This window comes from Bombyx mori, chromosome 15 (genome assembly GCF_030269925.1).
Source record: "Bombyx mori chromosome 15, ASM3026992v2".
Taxonomy (NCBI): Eukaryota; Metazoa; Arthropoda; class Insecta; order Lepidoptera; family Bombycidae; genus Bombyx; species Bombyx mori.
Window position 1 is genome coordinate 4684225 of NC_085121.1, and position 23386 is coordinate 4707610.

The 23386-nt window shown below is 38.3% G+C and overlaps 1 protein-coding gene across 2 annotated transcripts in view; it reads right to left on the reverse strand.

Annotated features, from left to right (window-relative positions):
- LOC101735945 (probable E3 ubiquitin-protein ligase HERC2) overlaps positions 1–23386 on the reverse strand; it is a 73837-nt gene that overhangs the window by 4602 nt on the left and 45849 nt on the right. For both annotated transcript variants that reach the window (XM_038015651.2, XM_062672441.1), the window contains exons 64-88: positions 23052–23171; positions 22352–22487; positions 21361–21513; positions 20789–20956; positions 20605–20702; positions 20209–20365; positions 18622–18809; positions 17836–18122; positions 12605–12825; positions 11995–12089; positions 11399–11505; positions 11134–11311; positions 10233–10356; positions 8917–9046; positions 8402–8508; positions 7518–7645; positions 5234–5383; positions 4712–4834; positions 3835–4045; positions 2968–3162; positions 2364–2536; positions 2095–2225; positions 1316–1479; positions 600–754; positions 313–425 (exon numbers count right to left, since the gene is read on the reverse strand). In XM_038015651.2, the coding sequence (XP_037871579.1) occupies positions 313–425; positions 600–754; positions 1316–1479; positions 2095–2225; positions 2364–2536; positions 2968–3162; positions 3835–4045; positions 4712–4834; positions 5234–5383; positions 7518–7645; positions 8402–8508; positions 8917–9046; positions 10233–10356; positions 11134–11311; positions 11399–11505; positions 11995–12089; positions 12605–12825; positions 17836–18122; positions 18622–18809; positions 20209–20365; positions 20605–20702; positions 20789–20956; positions 21361–21513; positions 22352–22487; positions 23052–23171 (3812 nt within the window). The remainder of the gene's footprint in view (positions 1–312; positions 426–599; positions 755–1315; positions 1480–2094; positions 2226–2363; positions 2537–2967; positions 3163–3834; positions 4046–4711; positions 4835–5233; positions 5384–7517; positions 7646–8401; positions 8509–8916; positions 9047–10232; positions 10357–11133; positions 11312–11398; positions 11506–11994; positions 12090–12604; positions 12826–17835; positions 18123–18621; positions 18810–20208; positions 20366–20604; positions 20703–20788; positions 20957–21360; positions 21514–22351; positions 22488–23051; positions 23172–23386) is intronic.

Consider the following 23386-nt stretch of genomic DNA (forward strand, 5'->3'; position numbering starts at 1 on the left):
AAAGTAAGACGATTAACCAGAGAGTTATAGCATTCACAAGCTGTTATTATTTCCTCACACTATCACTATTATTATGGCAGAACCCTAAAAGCCGTTGATTTTATTTTTTAATAGTTGATTGTTTTGACCAGAATATATCCTAGGCCATCTTTTGAACTTAGTTTGCCAGGTATTCTTTTAGTTCAATATAAGTGAGAATTGCGTGCTGGTAGGCGCTGATTGATGGGTAGTGAGCATCTACGCTGTATGCATTTGAATAATGAAATGGAATAGAAAATTTATGTAAAGATTCTGCATTGTATAGTCACTCACCTTAGTTTTTCCCGTAAAACAGATTTACACGAATATCTTGGCATCTTGAGGAGAAAGAAACACGTGTAACTCTCCGGTAAAAAGTGATCCGGTGGTTGGTATTTATCGAGTACCTAAAAGTAAAAATTGAATATTACCACAATACACAATTTAGCAAATTCGAGAAACCATCATGGATTCATTTATCTGCTTATTTCATCCAAATAAAAAAAGCTCTTACAGTGAAGCACAGTTTACTGTTAATTTATGCAATTTAAATGTGTTGTACTCTATGCAAGTAATTGAACCTGTAAGACGAAATCCCTTTGTCTTGGATCTTGCGGCGCTCTCGGCAAACGTGTCCGGCCCCATACGAATCGAAGGAACAAAGCGCGCTCGCTTCCCGACAGCTCTTCCATTACTTCCCAAAACCATTGAACTAGGGGCGCATTTGGTTCGACACCTGCGTCATGAATAGTTATTTTATTTATAAAGTATAAATAGTGCAGCACAGTGAAAAGTAACATAAACATAAGAATTTTTATATTTTATAGCATGAAAATACTATCTATTATTATAATCTATATTATATTAATACGTGAAAACAAAAACTTTGTACCCCTTTTTACGAAAATTGCGCGGACGAAGGAGTATTAAATTACGTGCACTTGCAGAGAATATAGAGAAGTAGTGCAGAATGTCAATAGTTTTTTTAATTATTATTATGCAAAATGTGTTTTTAATTATTATTATGTGCTTCAAAGTCTGTGGTCAAATTGAGAATAGATTAAATATTGTTTGTCTTTATTAATATTTGCCTAACTAAAGTGTAGTCTTGGCGAAAACTATGATTATAGAAATATAATAAATAGTTTTTGACAATAGAATCATAATAGTGTACCTACAAACTTATAATTTTAATTAATTATAGTCGAATTTCGACTACCGGGGGACCACTGGTTTAAATAATTAGTCAAGAAAATTCATCAGCTAGGTACACACATGATATGGCTCGACAAATTACCTTTGTAAGTGGCGGAAGCGCGTAACGCGTTGACCGGTATATCGGGCGAGCCGCAGACCAGAGTCTCGAGTTCGGACGCGTTGAAGAGCGCGACGAGCGGCGCCGGGATCACGCGGGACATGCCGTCCCGGACCGCACGGACTTGCTCGTCGAATTCATGGAGCCTGATAAAGAGAACCATGCTACGATAAATATCTTAATATTGGACATTTAAGAATTCTTTTTTTTCTACCTATTTTAGTACCCTCGAGGGGTTATTCTAGATTCACCGAGCTAGTAAGTGAGCTCACGGTGCTTAAACCGGGAATATTGCTAACACTGGCCCTAGCAAGAGCAGTCCTTCGCAGAATCTACCACCGGATCGGAAACGCGATCCACTGAGAAGATCCGGTGAGAAACTCTGTAGGCTGTGTCTATGGGTTAATTTACTCGTCGAGCCTTTCGTCGCAAGCGAAGAGTTCGGCGAGGACGGTGCCCGTTTTCCTTCATTATTCATTCATATTAATCATAAATATTTTTTCATTTAATTGTCGTTGGATGTCTTTCTTATACAGGGTGTACGAATGTTTTTGTTAGATTTGTAATCTTAACGTAGATAAGATCGTTGTCTCGATTAGCTACTCTACTGCTGTGCTACAATGCATTGTACAAAAAAAAACATTGCAAAGAATTTCAGATTCAGTTTATTTGATACGGAAACAAGTACTCACTACCAAAATACAATCATAGCTAATCGTATCTTAACATACGTGTAGACTAATTGAAGCAAAGTACGTTACCTGTAATGCAATGCTAACTGCACATATTCCTCTTTATTGTCAGGGGTGACCCTCTTATGTCGAGTAGACAGGGGTACTTCATGCCCAGCCGCCGATGGTATCGAGAACGGCAACTCCAGGTTCTGCAGCTCCTGTGTATTTATAATATTTTAAATTATTTATATTTGGATTTCAAAAATAAAAATTATTTTAAAATATATAGAGCTCAAAAGTCCACGAGCTTTCGAGAAAAAAAAAACACAAACATTCATTCATTCATTACAATGTACCTTATTTTGCGGAGTCATATCTCGGATGCACAGTAGAGCTGGCAGGAAATCTTTGTCGACTTCGGCGAGATCTTGTGGACGCAGCGGTTGTCCTGCCAACTGGCGCCAGACGCCCTCCGCCAGAGACAATGACAACGGCGAACCAGTTCTTATGGCGATGCCCATCAGAAGACCTAGTTTTAATTTTGGTTAATAATAAATGACGAATCTATCTATTAGAATGCATATGAGACTGAGAATAAGGATTGTATCTGAGTGCACGCTCAAAATGTTTCATTAGAAATTCAAAATTAATAAAACTAATTGATTTAAGCCGTTTCCTATGCTAATAGTAGTGATGCAGTCATATCGATTAAGGAGAGCATGCTACGGAACCCTGATTAACAATTTCTTTAAATTAATTAAAAACCTAACATTTTTACGAATGACGTCTAGGTGAATAATAAACTACGGCCTTGTTGGTTGAATAATTAATTTTATAGGTCACATAATCAAATGGTAATTTTGAAAGGAGATATAGCTCTTAAGTTTATAATTTTAAGATCTAAAATATGTTGATAGTTGGTAGAGTGTGAGACAGTAAAGTTATGTTTTTAACATTTACCCAGGAACCTAAAGCAGTGCAGGTGAAGAGGCGTATTGGCAGTTGGGTTCAGTAAGAAGGCATCCCTGGAGGCGCCGGCGTCTCCGCGTCCATTCGGCGTCGCCATTAACAGCGGCAGCGAACCGTTCTGAAGTTCTTCGCACATCTCGGCAATGCTCTCGCTGTACCCTCCACCACAGTCATCAACACTTTCCCCTGTTATGATAGTTGATAAATTAAGATCATACAATAAGGCTACTTAACAAAAATGTTTTTTTTTTGTTTTCATGAGCTTACGGTCCTCTTGGAGTTAAACGGTTATCGGAGCTTAGATTTAATGTCAACAACCATCTTGAGAAATATGGTCGAAGTCTCAGTTCTATTGTAAAAGGCTGTTCCACTTTTTAAGCCTAAGTGCATCACTATTTTTTTTTCTCCTACCGACGCCGATCGGTTTTCCTCCCGCTGTACAGGGAAGAAAGTCTAACTTTTCCTCCCTGGGTACTGATAAGTGCGCGTTAGTATCTACGTCTGCTCTCACGCACCTAAAATTCTCCGCCATTGTTGTGCTCGGGTAATTTGCAATATTGTGTTTAGTGTAAAAGTAAAATAAACAAAAGGCAATAAAATTTAATAGTGAAGTATTAAACAAAGATGAGTTCATCAGACAGTTCTTATTCTATTAGTAGTAGTTTATTTAAAAATTTAAAAACAGTTAAATTGTTTTTTATGACAAGATCCGGCGAGAAACTCAGTGAGCATGCATCACTGCTTCGCTGCAGCTGAAATACGTAGAGTTGTGCCAACAATGTGGTACAATAACCCTGTCTATGAGTAACAAAAAAGTAATCTATATAACTAACTGTTATGTGACGCTTGCAGACTGACCTACAAACTTGACCTTCCAGACGCGGTGCGGGAGGGTGAGCGCGTCGTGCGGGAAGGTGGGCAGGCGCGCCACCATCTGCCCGAACACGGAGCGCATGCCGGCCGCGCCCGCCAGCCCCGCGCCGCCCTTGCGGGAGCGCCGCGCCGCCACGCGGGACAGCTCCACCACGGGCCCGTGCTGCCGCTCGCGTAGCATTGTAGCCATTATCGCCTGCAACACATGGTTTTTTACTGGTGGTAGGACCTGTTGAGTCCGCACGGGTAGGTACCACCACCCTGCCTATTTCTGCCGTGAAGCAGTAATGCGTTTCGGTTTGAAGGGTGGGGCAGCCGTTGTAACTATACTTGAGACCTTAGAACTTATATCTCAAGTTGGGTGGTGCATTTGCGTCGTAGATGTCTATGGGCTTCAGTAACCACTTAAATCAGGGGGCTGTGAGCTCGTTCACCCATCTAAGAAATAAAAAAAAATTAAAAAAATTGATAACATTATAAACTAAGCTGACGGGTAAGTTTCTCAGTATCGAACATAGTGTTTGGTTTAGTAACTGATCTTCCATTTTGATTGATTTGTAGTTTAATACTGTTTTAGCTTCCAAAACGCATATCTTACATCCCGTATATCTTTCGACGTCAACTAAGTCGCCTTTTTTCAAAATCAAAATATCATTTCATATTTACATAAAAATTAAAAGTTCGTCTCGAATTATCGGCAGCATTTATACTGGAACTGGGGCGTCTACAGGGTTCGGTAACTGCTAATATCGGGTTGACCATTATCTCATCTGTTTATCTACTTCATTCAAATTTGAAAATATTAAATCCTCTATTATAGTATTGTAATCTAATGTTTAAAATACATATTTTCTTTATAAACCTTTCTAAATGCAGCTTCTTTGACGCTGTGGAACAGCAAATTCCTGAGAGCATCCAGAGGTCCTTCCAAGATCAATAACGACAGGTTCGGGCATATCAGCTCAGAAAACTGATGCAATAAAACCTGAAAGTAAAGATATTTTTAATATACCGTCAAATTCAGAAAAACATTTATAGGATCAAAATCAAGGTAACGTTAAAAAGTTCAAAACAATAAGTCAAAATCTTTCAATACTGTTTGTTGAATTGGTTCATTATATTATTTGTCATATCATCACCGTTATCGAGACACTCGATTATTTCGTATCGAATTATAGCACTACGAGCGAAATTTATTTTTGTTTTCAAATTATCTCTACTTTTGTTAAACTAAATTATATTTAAAAACCTTTTTTTGATCTGAGGATTCTATATTCTACAAACAAGAGTAGTGTGCGACGGTAACCACTTACCATCAAGTGGGCCGTATGCTCGTCTACCTACAAATGCAATAAAAAAAAAAAAAAAAGCCATGAGAGCTCACCAGTCGATTGCATATGAGTTGCGTCGATAGATCTCTGAGCAGGTGACACTCGAGCGGCGGCGGGGGCGGGGCTCTGGGAGCCCGAGGCGCTTCTACGCAGAGTGCCACGGTGTGAGCACTACCGCATGCCACTTTCGTCACTCTTTTACCCTGAAAGAGACAATTGTATTATTTATTTAGTTAAGCATATAATAGCATTAAGCATATAATTAATTATATCGAGGGGTGAAAGGCTGTTTGGTTTAAGTTTGCGGTGAGCAGCGGCTTGGCTCTGCCCCTGGCATTGCTGAAGTCCATGGGCGACGGTAACCACTCACCATCAGGTGGGCCGTATGATCGTCTGCCTACAAGGGCAAAAAAAATCATTAATTATATACCTCTGATATATTTATTTTTATTTATTTATACTTTATGCACAAAACAAAACTTGTACACAGGCGGACTTAATGCCATGGGCATTCTCTTCCAGTCGACCATAGGGTGGTGCAGAGATAATGCATGGTAGGTGCATTGACAAAAGAATGACAAACAACAACAACAAAACAAAAAAAAAGAACAAACTCAAAACAAAAATCTTCCTTAAAATAATATCTCAGTATTATAGAATACACATACTACAATTCAATATACCTATGTATAAAATAGTAAAATACATACATACACATAATTACACACAATAATATACACATGAAAATACACAATTTAGTATTATAGTTAAGAATGGCTAAAAGTAAATATATATATATATATATAATATAATAATAATAATTGAAAAATGAAATAAACTAGTTTGGAGATGATTCTTCCAGTTTTTTGTGGATGTGTTCGCGAACTTTGAGTTTAAAAGTAAAGCGATTGCTGATCATCCTGATTTCTTTGGGAAGCGAATTCCATAATATTATGGACTGTACAAAGAAAGAAGAATGTAAAAAATCTGAGCGATGGATAGGACATTGTAAGAGACGATTATGTGAAGAACGTAGAATTTTGTCATGGCTTGCGTTCAAGTATTTAAAATGCGATTTTAAGTAAGAGGGTGAAGAGGCAGAGTCCAAAAGAGAAAACAAGGTAGTAAGCGCTCTCTCCTCTCTACGCTGACGGATCGGTAACCATTTCAGACGAGTTCGATGCGCGGACACATGGTCATATTTTCTAAGATTGAAAACGAATCGAATGCAATTATTGAGAAGGCGGTCTAGTTTGTTGAGGAGATCTGCATTCAGGTCATAGTAGCACACATCACCGTAGTCTACCATAGGGAAAATTAAAGTCTGCACAAGCATGGCCTTTACATTCAATGGTAGCATATTTTTTTGCCGATAGAGAGATCGCAAGGTCCTGATGACTTTTTGACTAATGGATGTTATTTGCGCTCTCCAACCAAGTGTAGTGTCAATGTGTAATCCAAGATTTTTCACGTTTCGGCTAAAGGGGATGATTATGTCATTGAAAACAACAGGCGGCAGCTTAAAATTACTGATCTTACTCATATTTCGATGGCTACCAACAATTAACGCTTGGCATTTGGTACGATTCACCGCCAGACCAAACCTATCGGACCAATTTTTGATTGATTTTAAATCATTGTTTAGTTTGGTAATAGCATCCGATATGTGATCAACATCGGTTTGTGCGTACAGTTGTAGATCATCGGCGTAAAGATGAAATGCACACCGTAGCTCAGGGGTGAGAAAATTTATAAAAATTGAAAACAAGAGAGGAGAGAGGACACCGCCTTGTGGGACGCCAGATTCAAGATTACACCAGTTTGATGAGAGTTCGTCATTACGAACAGATTGCTGACGTCCCTGAAGATAGGAAGAGAACCAATCCAACGCCCCTTTTGAGACGTTGAGATGAGAGAGGATGGAAAGAAGGATATCGTGACAAACGGTGTTAAACGCGTTTGAGAAATCAACCAAAACTAGTATAGTGATTTTGGATTCTTCCAAGCCCACCCTGATATCACCTGTCACTTTCAGAAGCGCGGAAATGGTGCTGTGGCCTGGTCTAAATCCAGATTGAAAAGGGCTAATTAGGGAATTATTAAATATAAATCGAGAAAGCTGCTGATATACATTTAAATCGTTTTCATGTTCCTAAATATCTTCAACATTCGATGGTGATTGTTGTATATTCGATTGGCATATGGAGGAAAAGATACGTCACATGGAGGCCACGTATTGGAAAACTTATGGGACGGCCTCTCGCCTTCTGGATGACCATATGAAAAAGTGTCGGTCGACGTACTGATGATTTATCTAAGAATGAAGGTAGACAATACCTGCAGAGCCATGAGGAGTCTCGGTCTTTGAGCAGCGAGCGTGGTCCCGTCTCCCAGTTGCCCTTCGTCGTTGTCACCCCATGTATAGACCTCGCCCGTGTCCGTACACGCTACGCAATGAAGACTACCTGTAGACGGTACTTATTCTAAGTATTTCGCAATCGAAATTTGAAAACTTTGAAAGAATTTATCATAATTTTTTTTTAAATAATTTAATAATTTAGATCCAAATGTTGAGCGATTTGAGATGCTCGTATCGCTGCCATATTTTGATAGTAATTAAGCTAGACTATCAATGTTTCTTATGCTACATATTTTTTAGTTTTAATTTAAATGATAAAGTCTAAATATTGAGAACCCAAGTACAAGAAGAAAAAAAAAATCCAATCGAATTTCATACATTGGACTTTTTTTATGATTGAGGGTTTACTGGTGGCCCGGAGGCCTTTCTAGTTTCACAAGGACAGGCGGGCGAGCAAGGGCTCAGCCAGAAGTGGCAGGATATGCTAACAGCTGCCCGAGCGCCTCCAAGGGGGACCTAACAAGTCAAGAATAGCTACTTCGCGAATGAACATTTGACGTCATGATTTCTTTAAAAAACAATTCCGAATTATTTTTAAACAATTTTTTTTTATTGCTTAGATGGGTGGACGAGTTCACAGCCCACCTGGTGTTAAGTGGTTACTGGAACTCATAGACATCCACAACGTAAATGCGCCACCCACCTTGAGATATAAGTTCTAAGGTCTCAGTATAGTTACAACGGCTGCGCCACCCTTCAAACCGAAACGCACCACCAGTAATTACGCAAATTATAATTTTGCGAGTTTCATTGTTATTACACGATGTTATTCCTGTAAATTGCTGTAAAATCGTATAAAAACCTGTTGCTATGGACACGATCATTTTCCCTTGCATTCCTGTTACTCGCATCGGGCGTCGTACGTGTTCGTAGCTGCCGTGCCCGAGTCTGTGGTAGTCCCCTTTGCCCCTGAAACGTACGCGTAGATAACTTAAATGCGTATTCCCTGAACAAACATCTTATTGACTGCTTATCACAATTATCGAATAAACAAATAGGATTTAGATTTTATGTCCGACTAATAAATATATGAAGGGGGCAAAGGCTATTTGGTTAAAGCGACATTTTTGAAACTTTACAGTTTAAAGAGATGGTCATTTAAAGTTTAAAATTTGGACAAAATATCAATATAAATGGAGTACATTATAATAGCTGAAGATTTTTTCTTAACTTAATTGACGTTTAATTAAAAACATTGTTAATGCTAATTCCAAATAAAACGCGCTTTTAAATACCAAGATAAATGTCACGTATTAAGCGAAATGTCGCTTTAACCAAACAGCCTTTCATCTCTTGATATTAACATATGAAACTCACCAAGTGTAAACGCTACCGCATTGACATAGCGCCACTGAGAACTGCGAGCCGCATTCTACTTTGATAACACGCAATCCCTTCAAGCAATCTATCCGCATCGGTAGCTTGCATCCGTCTGAGCCGCCACGACCTAAGTACACCAATTGTGAAATGAAAACGATTCGAAACGATAGTCGTCAGTGTGCTTAGTGCGAGTTATTTAACGTTCTCGATAACGTAAAAGTTAAGCCAATTTTGTATGCAGTTGGAACAGCGCCCCTAGCGGCAAACGTAGGCAAACGATCCCATTCCATACAAATCTGAGCTAACTTTTACGCTATCGAGAATGTTAAAAAAGTCGCACTAAGCACACTGAGTGTAACAAAAAGTGTGTTCACAAGTACTTAAATTTAGCATCGTTTTAGGGTCGTGATGCCACCCTACCGATTGGTTACCGCAACCAATTCACAGTCCTCACCATTAAGTGAAAGTTTCAATTGTGTTATATCTAAAGGATGTTCTGAAATTCAACACATAAACGAGATGATGGTACCTATCAGTTAATTAGACATGTTTTTTTACGGATTTCATTACACAATACACTGACTTCATCGTGGAAGTCGTTCGTCAACACGTATTATGTAAGTTTTTATATCTGACGGAGAATTTGAACCCCAACGTGATAGCGTCGATCGGAATGAGTATACCAGGAATCTTATCAGTCGAAACACAGAGGTTATTTTACTTAGCTCTCTCGCTGCGAACGTCGGCTATAAACGGCGTTAACGCGATACTGCTTAACCATCAGCTTTTTAGGCATTTAGCATAAGGCACATAATTTTAATATTTATCAAGTACCTCAAATTTTATTTGTATTTATAGCAGTTGCAAAATATTTAAATACGCCGTTCAGTGGTGTCACTCCGACGGATCACAATTTTTTTTTCTTCACATAAGCAATGTGGGTGGACGAGCTCACGACACACCTGGTGTTAAGCGGTTACCGGAGGCCATAGATATCTACAACGTAAACGCCGCCATCTACCTTGAGATATAAGTTCTAAGTTCTGAGTATAGTTACAACGGCTGCCCCACCCTTCAAACCGAAACGCGTTACTGCTTCATGGCAGAAATAAGCAGGGTGGTGGTATCTACCCGTACGGACTCACAAGAGGTCCTACCACCACACTGCCGCAGCGGAAGGGTTAAGAGATGAAATTTCAGACCATACTATGATATAGCCCGTTACAGTTATCATACAGTCCACCAACAGCAAACGATGAGCTAGCTTATATTCATACAGTTGTTAGATAAAGTTCAATAGTGTAAGCACAGACCTAATTTTCCATAGTCGCCGTCGCCCCAAGACCACACGTTGTCATCGTCGGTGATACAAAGGGTTTGCGCGTCACCGGATCCGCATGCGACATCAATTACGCGTTGGGTTGCCAGCGCTTCAACCTACAATTATCAATACTAATTGAATCGATTCAAACTCTTTTATCAAGACTTCTGGTCTTACAACTAATACCGTTTGCGTGTTCAGCTCAACTTACAATCAAATAGTCAAGATGAATCCTAATAATATGTAATTTTGTATGTCATTATAGAACCAACATAAAATAGAGGGCGCGCGAGTCGTTTTATTAAATTAGTGTTCGTCAAGCAGTTTAGGGATATACAACAAAAAGCGAAATTATTTAACTTGTTACGTCATGGAATCAAATGCACTGAATTATACATATATTGTAAAGAGGATTTCATAATTTTCTCTTATTTTATGACAAAATTGTATGACATAATCCGTGCTTATAAAAATGTTTTAAAAAATAACTTGTATACAATGAAGATATATTGTAAAAAAAAGTTTGGCATTTTTTTTCTGTCGCTTTGTTCTAGTTTGTCGCAAACTATTCTGATGTATTTATATTTATTATTGGACATAAAAATGATACATATTTTTACAATAATCTGCAACTAATAAGCAGTATATGAGATAAGAAGCTGATGTTTCTAATTCAAGTACTTTTTTTTAAATAATATTAAATAATAATAATAATAAATAAATAAAATAAATATTTACTAACATCCACGCCATGTTATCTGGTCCTATGCTAAGTTCGTAAAGAACTTGTGTTACCAGATAACGGAAATAAATGTAAGATTTTTATTAATATAACATTACAAATTAGTTTCGGGTGTATTCGCGCGTCATGTGTATTTTACGGAAAACCTTACCAATTTAGGCACGAGTTGATCTTCAGAATCTCCATGTCCGAGTCGTCCATACCTCCCCTTGCCCCAGGTGTAGATGCGTCCTCGAGCAGTTAGGCACGCCGAGTGAGCGCCTCCGCACGCAATGGCTACCACTTCTAGTCCGGACAGGGCCGTTATTAGCTTAGGACGATCGTAGCTCCTGTTATAACAAGTAAAAAAACCTCCAAATTAATCAAAACAATTAGGTTACAAAGGAATTAATCATTTTATGGTGAATTTAGCGTACACTCTGTTTCCATGACCGAGTTTTCCGTCTTCACCTTCGCCCCAACTATAAACTTCTCCTTCGGCAGAGAGGGCTAAACAATGTTTTCCACCGGAATTGCATGCGACCTATAAAGCGATAGAATAATTGATTACTAAATTAACAGTGATTAGTAACCTCATGTGAGTCCGCGCGGGTAGGTACCATCGCCCTGCCTATTTCACCGTGAAGAAGTAATGCGTTTCGGTTTGAAGGGTGGGGCAGCCATTGTAATTATACTTAAGATCTTAGAACTTATATCTCAAGGTGGGTGGCGCATTTACGTTGTAGATATCCATGGACTCCAGTAACCACTTAACACCAGGTGGGCTGTGAGCTCGTCCACCCATCTAAGCAATAATAAAAAAATATATTTTATGAGTATGACGAAAAGAACCGTATACAACGGATAACTAGACCAAGATTTTTGTCTACAAGCTCTTACCTCCAAACAATGTTACAAAGCTGAAGCCAGCGTTGTTAGAAATAAAAACTAACTTTTTTGGATATGATTAAAGATTCCAAGTTTAGAAAATTTGTTGACGCAACCAAAAATAGAGCAGAGTAAGAAAAGATACCTTAGTGATGAACACATGTTGTATCGATGCTAACAGCGATGGTTGCGAGACCGAATCTATTCCACCAATGCCCAATCGTCCTCCCGCTCCATAACCTAATAAAAGTACCGTTGTTTTCAAACACGAATTATACGGTTTTTTTTACGGTGGGCCAGGAAATTTGGCATAGTCAATAGCTATTGTCATCATCATTACTTGACATTTGTAAATACACAACGGCCTAGTTTAAAATATCGTTAACGTATTTTATTTAGACTCAAAAATTTTCATTACACTATTTTTACCAAATTGATTAAAGGCAATATTTCTGGGGGCAAATTTTTTAATACGTAGGTATACATTTTGCTGATACGTAATTGAAATTTTAGAAACCTCTAACTTTTAGAAGCACAGTAGATAAAACGAATTGAAAAGAAAGATAATTTATATTTTCAATTGTGTGAATGACGTCATTTTTAGTTTATGTGTGTTTAGGATGAATCGAATATTAAGCATAAATGGAAGCTCAGCATTTGAAATAATAATTGGGTTCCAATTTTAAATATATTTCGATTTAACCCAACAAAAATCCAAATGTTAAAATTATTAAATGCTGACGATAAATAGGTACCTGTTGCATAGACTTTCCCATCTGGGGTGACCGCGAAGAGTGTCTGTTCACCGCCCACTAGTTGCACGGGGTTCAGAGCCGCGAGGGCGTGGCAGGGAGTAGGCGTTCGCACTTTAGCCCCTTCAACTCCACCTAATTGCCCGCGATGATTGTGTCCCCAGCCGTATACGGCACAGCCACGAGAACTACTGCCCCACCAACCAGTCCAGTCCTCTGGACGTCTAAAAGTATCAGAAACAGAATCTTTATTCCAATTGCCATAAACAAAAAAATAACGGAACAGTTGAAATATCAACTTAATAAAGGGGTGCGTAAAGCTCATAATCATCGTGGCATTACAGTCGCTGTTTACTTTGAGACATAATGCTGAAGTATCAATTACTGTAATAACCAATATGCATGATTGCTTCGAGACTATCATGTAACATATCACATAAATATAGTCGTATAATTGAAAAAAAAATCTTCCTTCACTGCGGAAGACCAAATTATTTAAATATAATACTAATTTAATAATGAAATCTATCAAACGGCAGAAGACTACGCTCACGCTAACCTCTTATTTAAATCAACCCACTAAAGTTTTGTTTCAATATCTATCTATATAAATAATTGATCTATCTATATAAATGATTGAAATAAACAATCTACCAATCTCGAAATCTCGAAACCTGAAGATAAGAACACCTTAAGCGAAAAATTATCTAAAATTGGCACAACTATTAATTATGATATTCCAACTACCCACATTAAAAATATATACAGAGTTAAACCAAAACATCAATCTTCATCTACTGGTACCGTCATCGTTGAGTTTGATACAGCTACTACTAAAGATAATATCCTGAAAGCTTCAAGATTATATAATAAGCAGAATGGAAAGTCTAAGCTCTCGACCGCTTCTATCCAGCTGCCTGGCCCACCAACACCTATCTATATAACTGAATTTCTGACCTCTCAAGCCAAGCATCTATATTTCCTGGGGCGCAAACTTCAGAAAGAGGGAAAATGTGACAGCTGCTGGCCAAGCCACGGGAAGATTTTAATCAAGAAAACTGCTAGTTCTGTTCCGTATTGTGTAAACTCCGAAAAAGATATTCAAAATCTAATGTCTACTGCTAAATGACTAAACAGTTATGTTCAACCACTGGTTTGTCTACTTTTCCATTATTTATGTTCAAACAATTTTGTAACTTTCTTTTTTATACATAAGATATATCAGATACCCACAGACTATTACACACACATACACACACCTACACTTAATTTCACACACAAAATGATTACACATACGTCTGCATCTACAATAACATGCTATTACTTAAAACATTTATACAGCACATGCTCCCCATTCATAATATTAACATTAACATTTAAAATTAACTATCTGTACACCTATTTTTATCTGTCATATAGTTTAAGCGACTCATATATTATTACTTTATATATACCCTGGGAAAAACAAACATTATCACAATTTAACAAGGCAACAAATTATATTTTCCTCCTAATTAAACTTATAAACTTAATTTTATACTCATACAATATACAAAATTCGATACCCTTAACCATTTACACACTGATTTAGATCGAGTATCGGTGGCCGACGTAGTGACTTGTTCGATAGAAGACTGTCACCATGTTGCCAGTCTACACCAGGGTGCTCTAAAGCTCCTTAACCAAAACATTAGAAGTATAAATAGAAATTTTGATGGATTAACTACCCTTCTTGAACGTAGTGGAACGACATGGGACTTGATTATACTCACTGAATGTTGGCTGCTTCACTCTCCCCCATACCAGTTATGCAAGGTTATAATTTGGCTGCTACTAGCCGTCACCGCACTCAAAATGAGGGAGTTATAGTCTATAGCCGCACCCAGCTTCAAATATATTTTAAAGAGCCGGAAATTCATGACGCTAACTGCCTCGCACTAACGATAAACAAGGATACCGTAGTTATTGCTATATACCGCCCACCGGCTCAACAAAATTTTACATTGTTTCTAGAATCCCTTAATGAACTTTTAAAGTCTTATTCTTCTTATAAAAATATTGTCTTGGCTGGCGATATAAACATTGATATTTCCGAGAAAAATATCGATTCGCGTTCTCACGACTATCTCACGTTGCTAACTTATCACGGAATGTTACCTGCACACGAACTCCCGACCAGATTAAATCGATCATGCCTTGACCATATTATTTTAAAATCAAAAAATCATGCTTGTTGTTTGGTTGCTGATACGTCGCTGACCGACCACGACACGACACTTCTATTTCTTCATACCTCAAGCCAGTATAATAATTTAACTCAAAATAATAAAACAAGAAAATTTATTGACTATGACAAAATTAATGAAAAATTACTTCAAATTGATTTTTCCATTTTATACAACTCCACTGACGCTAACGTAGCTACTAATTATTTTATTAACACTCTTAATACCATAATTCTTGAAAACACGAGTCTAAAAGTTGTACCACATCGCAAAAGGCTCAGAAAATTGTGGATGACTCCGGGGCTTCTGAGATGCCTCCGAAACCGGGACAACTTACAAAAAAAGTGAAAAAATATCCTAACAATGAAGTTCTTCAATTAACTTTTACAAGATATAGGAACTACTGTACATCTCTTTTAAAAAGCGCTAAGAGCAATTATGATAGGGCCCAAATAAAAAATGCTCAAAACAATAATAAGAAGCTTTGGGAAACGATTAAAACTATAACACATACCAAAAAACAAAATACCCATGCGAACGACCTTCTCACACACGCAGGACCCGCAAACTCTATTAATACGGTCAACGATTACTTTGCCAATGTCGATAGTTCACTAGCTCTAAATATTCATGCAAAAAAAACACACTCAAAAGTACCTTTATTGTTTTCTCATTTAAGAACTTTTGCTATGCTGGAAACTGACCAATCCGAGATAGAAACCCTAATAAATAGTCTCAGAACAGACTGTGCCACTGGATCGGATAATATCTCTGGGATAATTCTAAAAAAATTTAAACACATCCTTCTAGCTCCAGTTACGTTTTTATGTAATCTGGCTATTTCTACTGGAGTCTTTCCCGACGTCTTTAAGCTTGCAGTAGTTCATCCGATCTATAAGGGTACGGGGGACCGACGTCTGCCGAACAATTACAGACCTATTTCTATTCTGCCAACCCTCTCAAAAATTCTGGAAAAAATTATGAACCATAGACTCATAAAATTCTTAGACAAATACAACCTTCTCTCCCCCTCTCAATATGGTTTCCGCTCTGGTATATCGACTAGCGATGCAGTTTTAAACTTAACTAATGAAATTGTCACAAAACTATATAAAAAGAACAAAGTAATTGGTATATTCTTGGACTTAGCTAAAGCCTTCGACACGATTTCTATCCCAACTCTCATAACTAAGCTTGAAGCCGTTGGGTTGAGAGGCAATCAGCTTTCTCTTTTCAGGAGCTACCTTACGGGCAGACGTCAATGTGTCAAAATCAGTGACCTTATCAGTGACGAACTCCCTATAGCATATGGAGTGCCACAGGGCAGTATTCTCGGCCCTACCCTATTTTTAATATATATAAATGACCTATGTCAACTAAATATCACAAACGGGTCTATTTACACCTATGCTGACGATACTGCTCTCGTATTTCATGGCAGTTCTTGGGAGGCAGCTTTTAGTTTTGCTCAATGTGGCCTGAACACCGTAACTGACTGGCTGTCTAAAAATCTACTGACACTGAACGTGGATAAAACTAAGTACGTCACTTTTTCCCTGTCTACGCGTGGTAAAATATCATCTTCGCCTTTTTCACTTATAGCCCACTCCTGTAACCCTCTTGGACAAACTGCCTGCGGTTGCCCCTCCCTTGCCAGGACAAATTGCATTAGGTATCTGGGTATACAGATCGATGACCTATTATCCTTTCAGTCCCATATTGACGTTCTGTCGTCCAGATTACGCAAACTCACTTACATTTTTAAAAATCTGCGTCATGTTACCGACAGGAACGTACTTACACTCGTTTATTTAGCGCTCTGTCAATCAGTCACTCAGTACTGCATAGTGGCATGGGGCGGGTCTTCCAAAACACACTTTTTAAAACTTGAACGTGCCCAGAGATGTATTTTAAAAGTTGGATGGCGGCTCCCTTATAGGTTTCCTACAAATGATCTTTACAAAACCTGTAAAGTCCTTTCTGTCCGTAAATTATTTATTCTTAATCTTATTATGACTACACACTCGAAAACTCCATACGATCCGACATTGCTCGTAAGTCAGCGGCGCGGGTATGGTGTGCGTCCCACAACACTTGTTTCTACATCGTTAGCTCAACGCTTTTATGGCTTCCTAAGTAGCTTCATATACAATAAAATCAATAAGCTGATCAATATATACCCCATGACACAGACCCAATGCAAACATGCACTAACAAATTGGCTTCACGACCTAGACTACGAGCAAACAGAGAACTTACTCCAGACTGTGAAGTAATCTGCTTTTTGTTTTCGAGCCCAATTAAGCAAATAATTATTTATACCTATGTAATAGTAATAATAAACACGCATAGATGCAGATACTCACACATACACAATACAACATGCATGCGCGCACACGCTCACATATACACACACTCACACTCACTCACACACACACACACACACACACACACACACCCAAATACACACACATTCACACACGCACACACACGTAAAATGACCTTCTTAAAATATAACACCTAATGATCTCTCAACACTAGTCCGCAGCATCTGTTCACGACTTAACCTAACCTAATCTATCTTAAGAAGGAGGGAGCCTGGAGATCAGTAATACAGGTCTTTGAACCTAGTACAGACTTCAGCTCTTTCAAAGGCTTACAAAATAAATTATAAGGTTAATTTATTTCCATTTGAATTTGTATGTACCTTGTACCTTTAAGAGAGAAATAAATAAATTATTATTATTAATTTCAGATGTCGTTCCTAACCGTTTATTTTTAATGGTGATTACTTTTGTTACAGTAATTTCTTCTGTCATAGTACACGATCGACCCACGATATGTTTTTCATACAGATAGCTTGTTTTTTTATTGCCCTTGTAGACATACGAGCATACGGCTCATCTGATGGTGAGTGGTTACCGTCACCCATGGACCTCAGCAATGCCAGGGGCAGAGCCAAGCCGCTGCCTACCTAGATAGCTATCACTAGTATTCCATAGAACTCACTTATTGACCCAGTGCAGCAACTGTTCGTCATGCTGCTTTGTGAACTTCGTGTTGTCCTCCCAGGCGTAGGGCGCCTCGCTGGTCGACTCCTCGCTGTAGACGCCGAGGTCGGCAAGTCGTTTCCTGACGTCGCCCAAGAATGGCGACGGCATCTGTCTACGGCGGATGAGCGCGTCCGCCGTGCGTATGCACAGACAGTACCGCTTGAACCAGGCCCAGCGGGACGAGTCCGGCCCGTTGCACACACGCGAGTCGATACGTAGGCCGCAAGCTAACCACGCTAATTCCTGTATAAATATTCATATACATCTTTAATAGGTTTTAATTATATGTTTACACAGTTATTAAAATATTGTTAATGATTAACTAGTAATGTTTTAATGCCAAAATATTAAAACTACGGATTCTCAAAATAATTGTAAAATCGATATACTCTTTGGGCGTCAGCATGGAACATGACAATGGAAAACCTTCTAAATAATATAAAAAGCCTTATGGTTGACTGGTGGTATACTGGTGGCAGGACCTCGTGTGAGTACGCACGGGTAGGTACCACCACCCCGCCTATTTCTGCCGTGAAGCAGTAATAAGCGTTTCGGTTTGAAGAGTGGGCCAGCCTTTGTAACTATACTGAGTCCTTAGAACTCGTATCTCAAGGTGGATGGTGGCATTTACGTTTTAGATGTCTATGGGCTACAGTTCCAGCTCGCCCACCCATCTAAGCAATAAAAAAAAGACAATAATGCAACAGCAATGTTTTTACTTCTGTAATAACCACAATCTAACCTTCATATAATGAGTGTGCATGAGATGCGAGCCGGTCCTGAGAGCCGGCTCTTCGTTTTCGTACTGAGCTTGGAGCAGCTGCGGCAGGTGCGCCAGCGCGGGCGGGATGCCGGTGGTCGGCTCTCCGTCGCCGGAGCCGCACACGACGCCGCGCAGCCGACGCACGCACCACACGCGCGCCCGCCACGCTGTCGACCGACACAAACTAGTTTGTATTCGAGAACTATCTGATGCAACTTCTAATATGTGTTTGTATCTGTATGTAATATCATTATCAATTTTGTTATTTACGCAATAAGTATTTTTTGATTTAAGGGATTTTGTAACCTGGTAACTAAGACCTTTAGGTCAAGTCTTATTTTAATTTTAATGATACGCAACTTTTTTATATGAAAATGATATTATGAAATGAAATGAAGTAGATTATTTTGAAGCATGGCATGAAGTGAAATGAAAACGAAATGAAATGAAATGAGATTATAAGGGATGAAGTATAATCTCAGTAAAATGGTCTAAGCCGTTAATAAACCATCGTTATTACACATTTAAACCTGCAGAGACATTAATTAGACAAAATAAAACAAATCACACAACTTCATTCCTCGCGTTCCCGCCAAAAAGTCTCGCAATAAGTAATGCATCTACCACAGTACTCTCTACACCACCCTTGGTTGTGTGGTAGAGAATGCCTCAGGCATTAAGTCCGCCATTGTACCTTTATGCATGAAGCTGAATAAACAAATAAATAAATAATGTGATATGTTTTATAATTATTATTTTCTTTTCATTGTTGTTTCGTTGTAGGCTGCCCACAGGTTATTACTGTGTGTGCTTATATAATAATATGTTTTGTATTCGGGTTCACCATTTTAATTTGATTTTTGTTTTGTTTTTCTTATTTTTATACTAATTTAAACTACGTTTCAAGTCTGTACACACATACCTAGCTTTCATTCTCGCAATGAACCGGGGAAACGGGGGTGACTGAAAATCAGTGCTGTTCGATTTATCGACTTTGAACAACATTAGCTGAGCCTCTTTTGCCTTTGTCTTTTTTTTTTATCTTTTTTTTATATTTTATTTTATTTAGTGTAAAAGGCAATAAATGATTTTATTATTTTTATATATTTTGAATGATTTAGCTTTAGTCTATGTAATTTAATCTGTAAAGATAAATGCCTATGTTTGTCTTTATGCGTTCTGTTACGAAAGTCCCATGTAACTACTAGTACACACTACGCTACATATGCTGCACCGTCATCACATTCCAATCCTAGAGTCTCGCCGGCCCCACCTTACCAACATAGTCTTAATCCAACAACCAAACCTGACTGTTGTCTCATCCAGGTATCCTAGTTTTAATTTAACAATATACTTTTATAAAAATACTCAAACCCAGTTTTTTTTTTTTTTTTTTATTGCTTCCTAAGCCATTAATCCAACTGTGGTGCAGTTGTTGTTTGCAATATAAAATTATTAATACAGAATTAATGCACGATAAATGACGCGTGACAATTATTTTCATACAATTACTTGTAGACATAGCGGAGCGTGATATTTAAAAATGAAAATAAAATTTAAACTCACATAATGTTGGCATCTGAGCACAGATTGCTAATGCCTGAGCCAGCCGCGGTGCGAGCTGGTGGTCATTAGATATGGCCGTCAGTAATGGCCCATCCAACAATCTCCACGCAAGTTCAACTGAGGGACAAGACAAAACATAGCGGTCTGATCCGCTTTCCTGTAAACAAACATAATAATATATATATTTAAATATTAGCAAAAATTAAAAGTAAACATTAAATTGGATATCATCATTTATTGACTATACCTCTGACATTACCAATGTCAAAGAACAACGATAACTATTCACGATCAGGCGGGATGTTAGATTGTCTGCCTTCGAATGTAATAAAGCGTGTGTTTTATTTCAAATTTTACTGTATAATTAAATGTTAGTATAACACTTTAAACACTGACCGCTATAGCGTGTGTTTGTAATATGGGATGAGCGGTAAATCTCCAACCCCATCCGTTTACCGAGCCGTCGCTTGTGAATCTCCAGCGAAGTTCATCACCTTAAACACAATATACAAATATAATGACCCACAAATAAAAAAGGTGGTGTTTATGTTCGTGTGTGTGTGAGTGTGTATTAAGTTACCATTAACAATAATTTCCTGCGCCCAATCAGACGGTTCCCGGCCCGAGCGCGTGGCGAGCACGCGGCCAGTGCTGTCTGATATCGTCAAAGGATCGTTTCTCCTCTCCGTCGAACATCCCTGCTCAAAGACCACGCGCAACGACGATGCTCCCGGAATTTTGACAACACCTAAGAACAAAATTGTTTTTTTTTTAAATTAAGCTCTGGTGGTAAAGCGCCACGATCCAAACTCGCATTCCGGCTTTGAGACGTTAACGTAGCAGTGCCTGCCAGTGACCGCTTATCATTCGGACTTGAGCTGTATGCTCATCTAACATACATATATAGGCTATTTCGTTTAAGCGATATTTTTACAATTAAAAGTTTAAAATTTGGAAAATATATCTTGACAAAAACAATTCTTCAGCTAAACGAATGGGGTAAACTTAATTGAAATTCAATCAAAAACATCAAACTGTTGATACTAATACCTAATAAAATGCAGCTTTAATTATAAAGATAAATGTCGCGTATAAAGATAACTGTCGCCAAATAGCCTTTCACGCCTGAAGGTATATCTATAAAAACTATACCCGAAATATCCGTATCGTCGGCGTAAGGGTGCGGACTGTCCACTGTTACAGGTTGCGGGGGGGCACGCCCTCCCCCCGCAGCGGCCTCTTCTAGTTCGCAAACGCACACCTCCACCACCATATCCGCTACGGCAGGCTTGCTGGCGCATAGAGCTATGGAATCACATAAAAAACATCATTTAAAAATGTACAGAAATAAGACGCATGGAGTGATGATCTGTGCACAGTGGCTGGCAGGAACTAGATGAGAGAAGCCGAGGATCGTGCTCATTGGCGAACAATTGGTGAGGCCTATGTCCAGCAGTGGACTGCTATAAGCTGATGATGATGATAAAGACGCATGGATATCGTCACTGTAAACTAGCCTAGGACACGTTTGTTGGTTTTTGGTTCGAGAACATGTCACAAGAAATTACGCAATCGAATACTACTTGTGAGTCCGTACGGTAGGTACCACCACCCCGCCTATTTCGGCCATAGGGCGGTAATGCGTTTTTGAAGGACGAGGCAGCCGTTGTACTGTAAAACTGACTTAGAACTCATTCTCATGTTGATGTCGCCAAACGAAATATTTATTTGATTTTCAAACAATGAATATATAGCTATATATAAAACACACGAGATTATTTCTTGTTTTTTTCATTATTACCCGCACTATTAAACTTAGCCTTATCTGAACAACGCTATCACATTTAAATATGAGTAGACTATTATCAAAGCCGGCAATGTGACTTTTGGACAATTATTGGTAAATCAGAAAAACGAATTATTGACTTTGTATTCCATTGGCAGTCACAAAACTCTTCTGAACGACATCTTAGATAAATAACAGGTTAAGTATTAACCTTTATTTAACGCAGGTTTTGAACCGTATTCTTTGAAGGAGACGATTATATTCAAATCAATCTGTATTGACATATCAACAACATTTTTTTGTCCAAATGCACAGATTGCCACCTTTGATAATAGACGACTCATATATAGTACATACACATGAGAACATCCTTAATAATTTTGACCGCATTATTAGCATCGGGTATTCGACCCGCCGCTGCCAGTTTTAACAAATCCACGAGTGCTCTCGCATCAGATTCACCAAGCTGCGACGTGAAGTCATCTAACTCCATCTACAACAAATATTCTTATATCTAACAGACTTTTTGGCGGGAACGCAAGGAGTGAAGTTGTGTGATTTGTTTTATTTTGTCTATTTAGTGTTTCTTCAGGTTTAAATGTGTAATAACGGCGGTTTATTAACTATTTAATATCTGTGAAAGTGCACAAATGTAGGAAAATGAAACAAAGCCGCTAGATGTAACTTCTCGGGATCATCCAAAAAGTCCACTGAAAAAATCTCTGTAAATGACTACCATTTTACTAAGATTATATTTCATCCCATATCATTTCATTTCATTTCATCCCAGTTGATTAATGTCTCAAATTAATCATTTTCATTTCATTTCACTCCATATTATCATTTTTCATAAAAATAAGAATATGAATTAAAATAGGTAGTAAAATAGGTAATACTTAAAGGTATTAGTGACCAGGGCATAAAATCCCTTTTTTTTTATATCTAACAGCAAAATTAGCAACACTCAGTAGGGAAGCGGCACGAAATATTTAAGAAACATCCAGAAGGAAAAAAATTGTATAGTTTTTTTTTAGTTGTTGATATTTGAGTTTGTTACCTTTGGAGCTTCGGATTGTTGCACAGTCATGGTGGCGGCTGCGACGGATACAGCACTCGAAGACATTACGGCCGAGTGTCGAGAAGACATAGAACCACTGAGAGGGCTGCTCGCACCGCTCTGTAAGACACAATAGTACAATACTAATCTTCTTTATTGTTTATGGGTTTTTTTTTGTAAATTGCTTTTCAAGACAGACACGGAATACCTAATCATGAGCGTTAAACCAATGATCACCGATGGAACGAGAGGAGCATAGTTGAATCTCTGCCTGGCCGTTACTTTGTTGAACTCTTGCTTGAAGATTGGATATGTCATCTCGTTCCAGAGGCGAA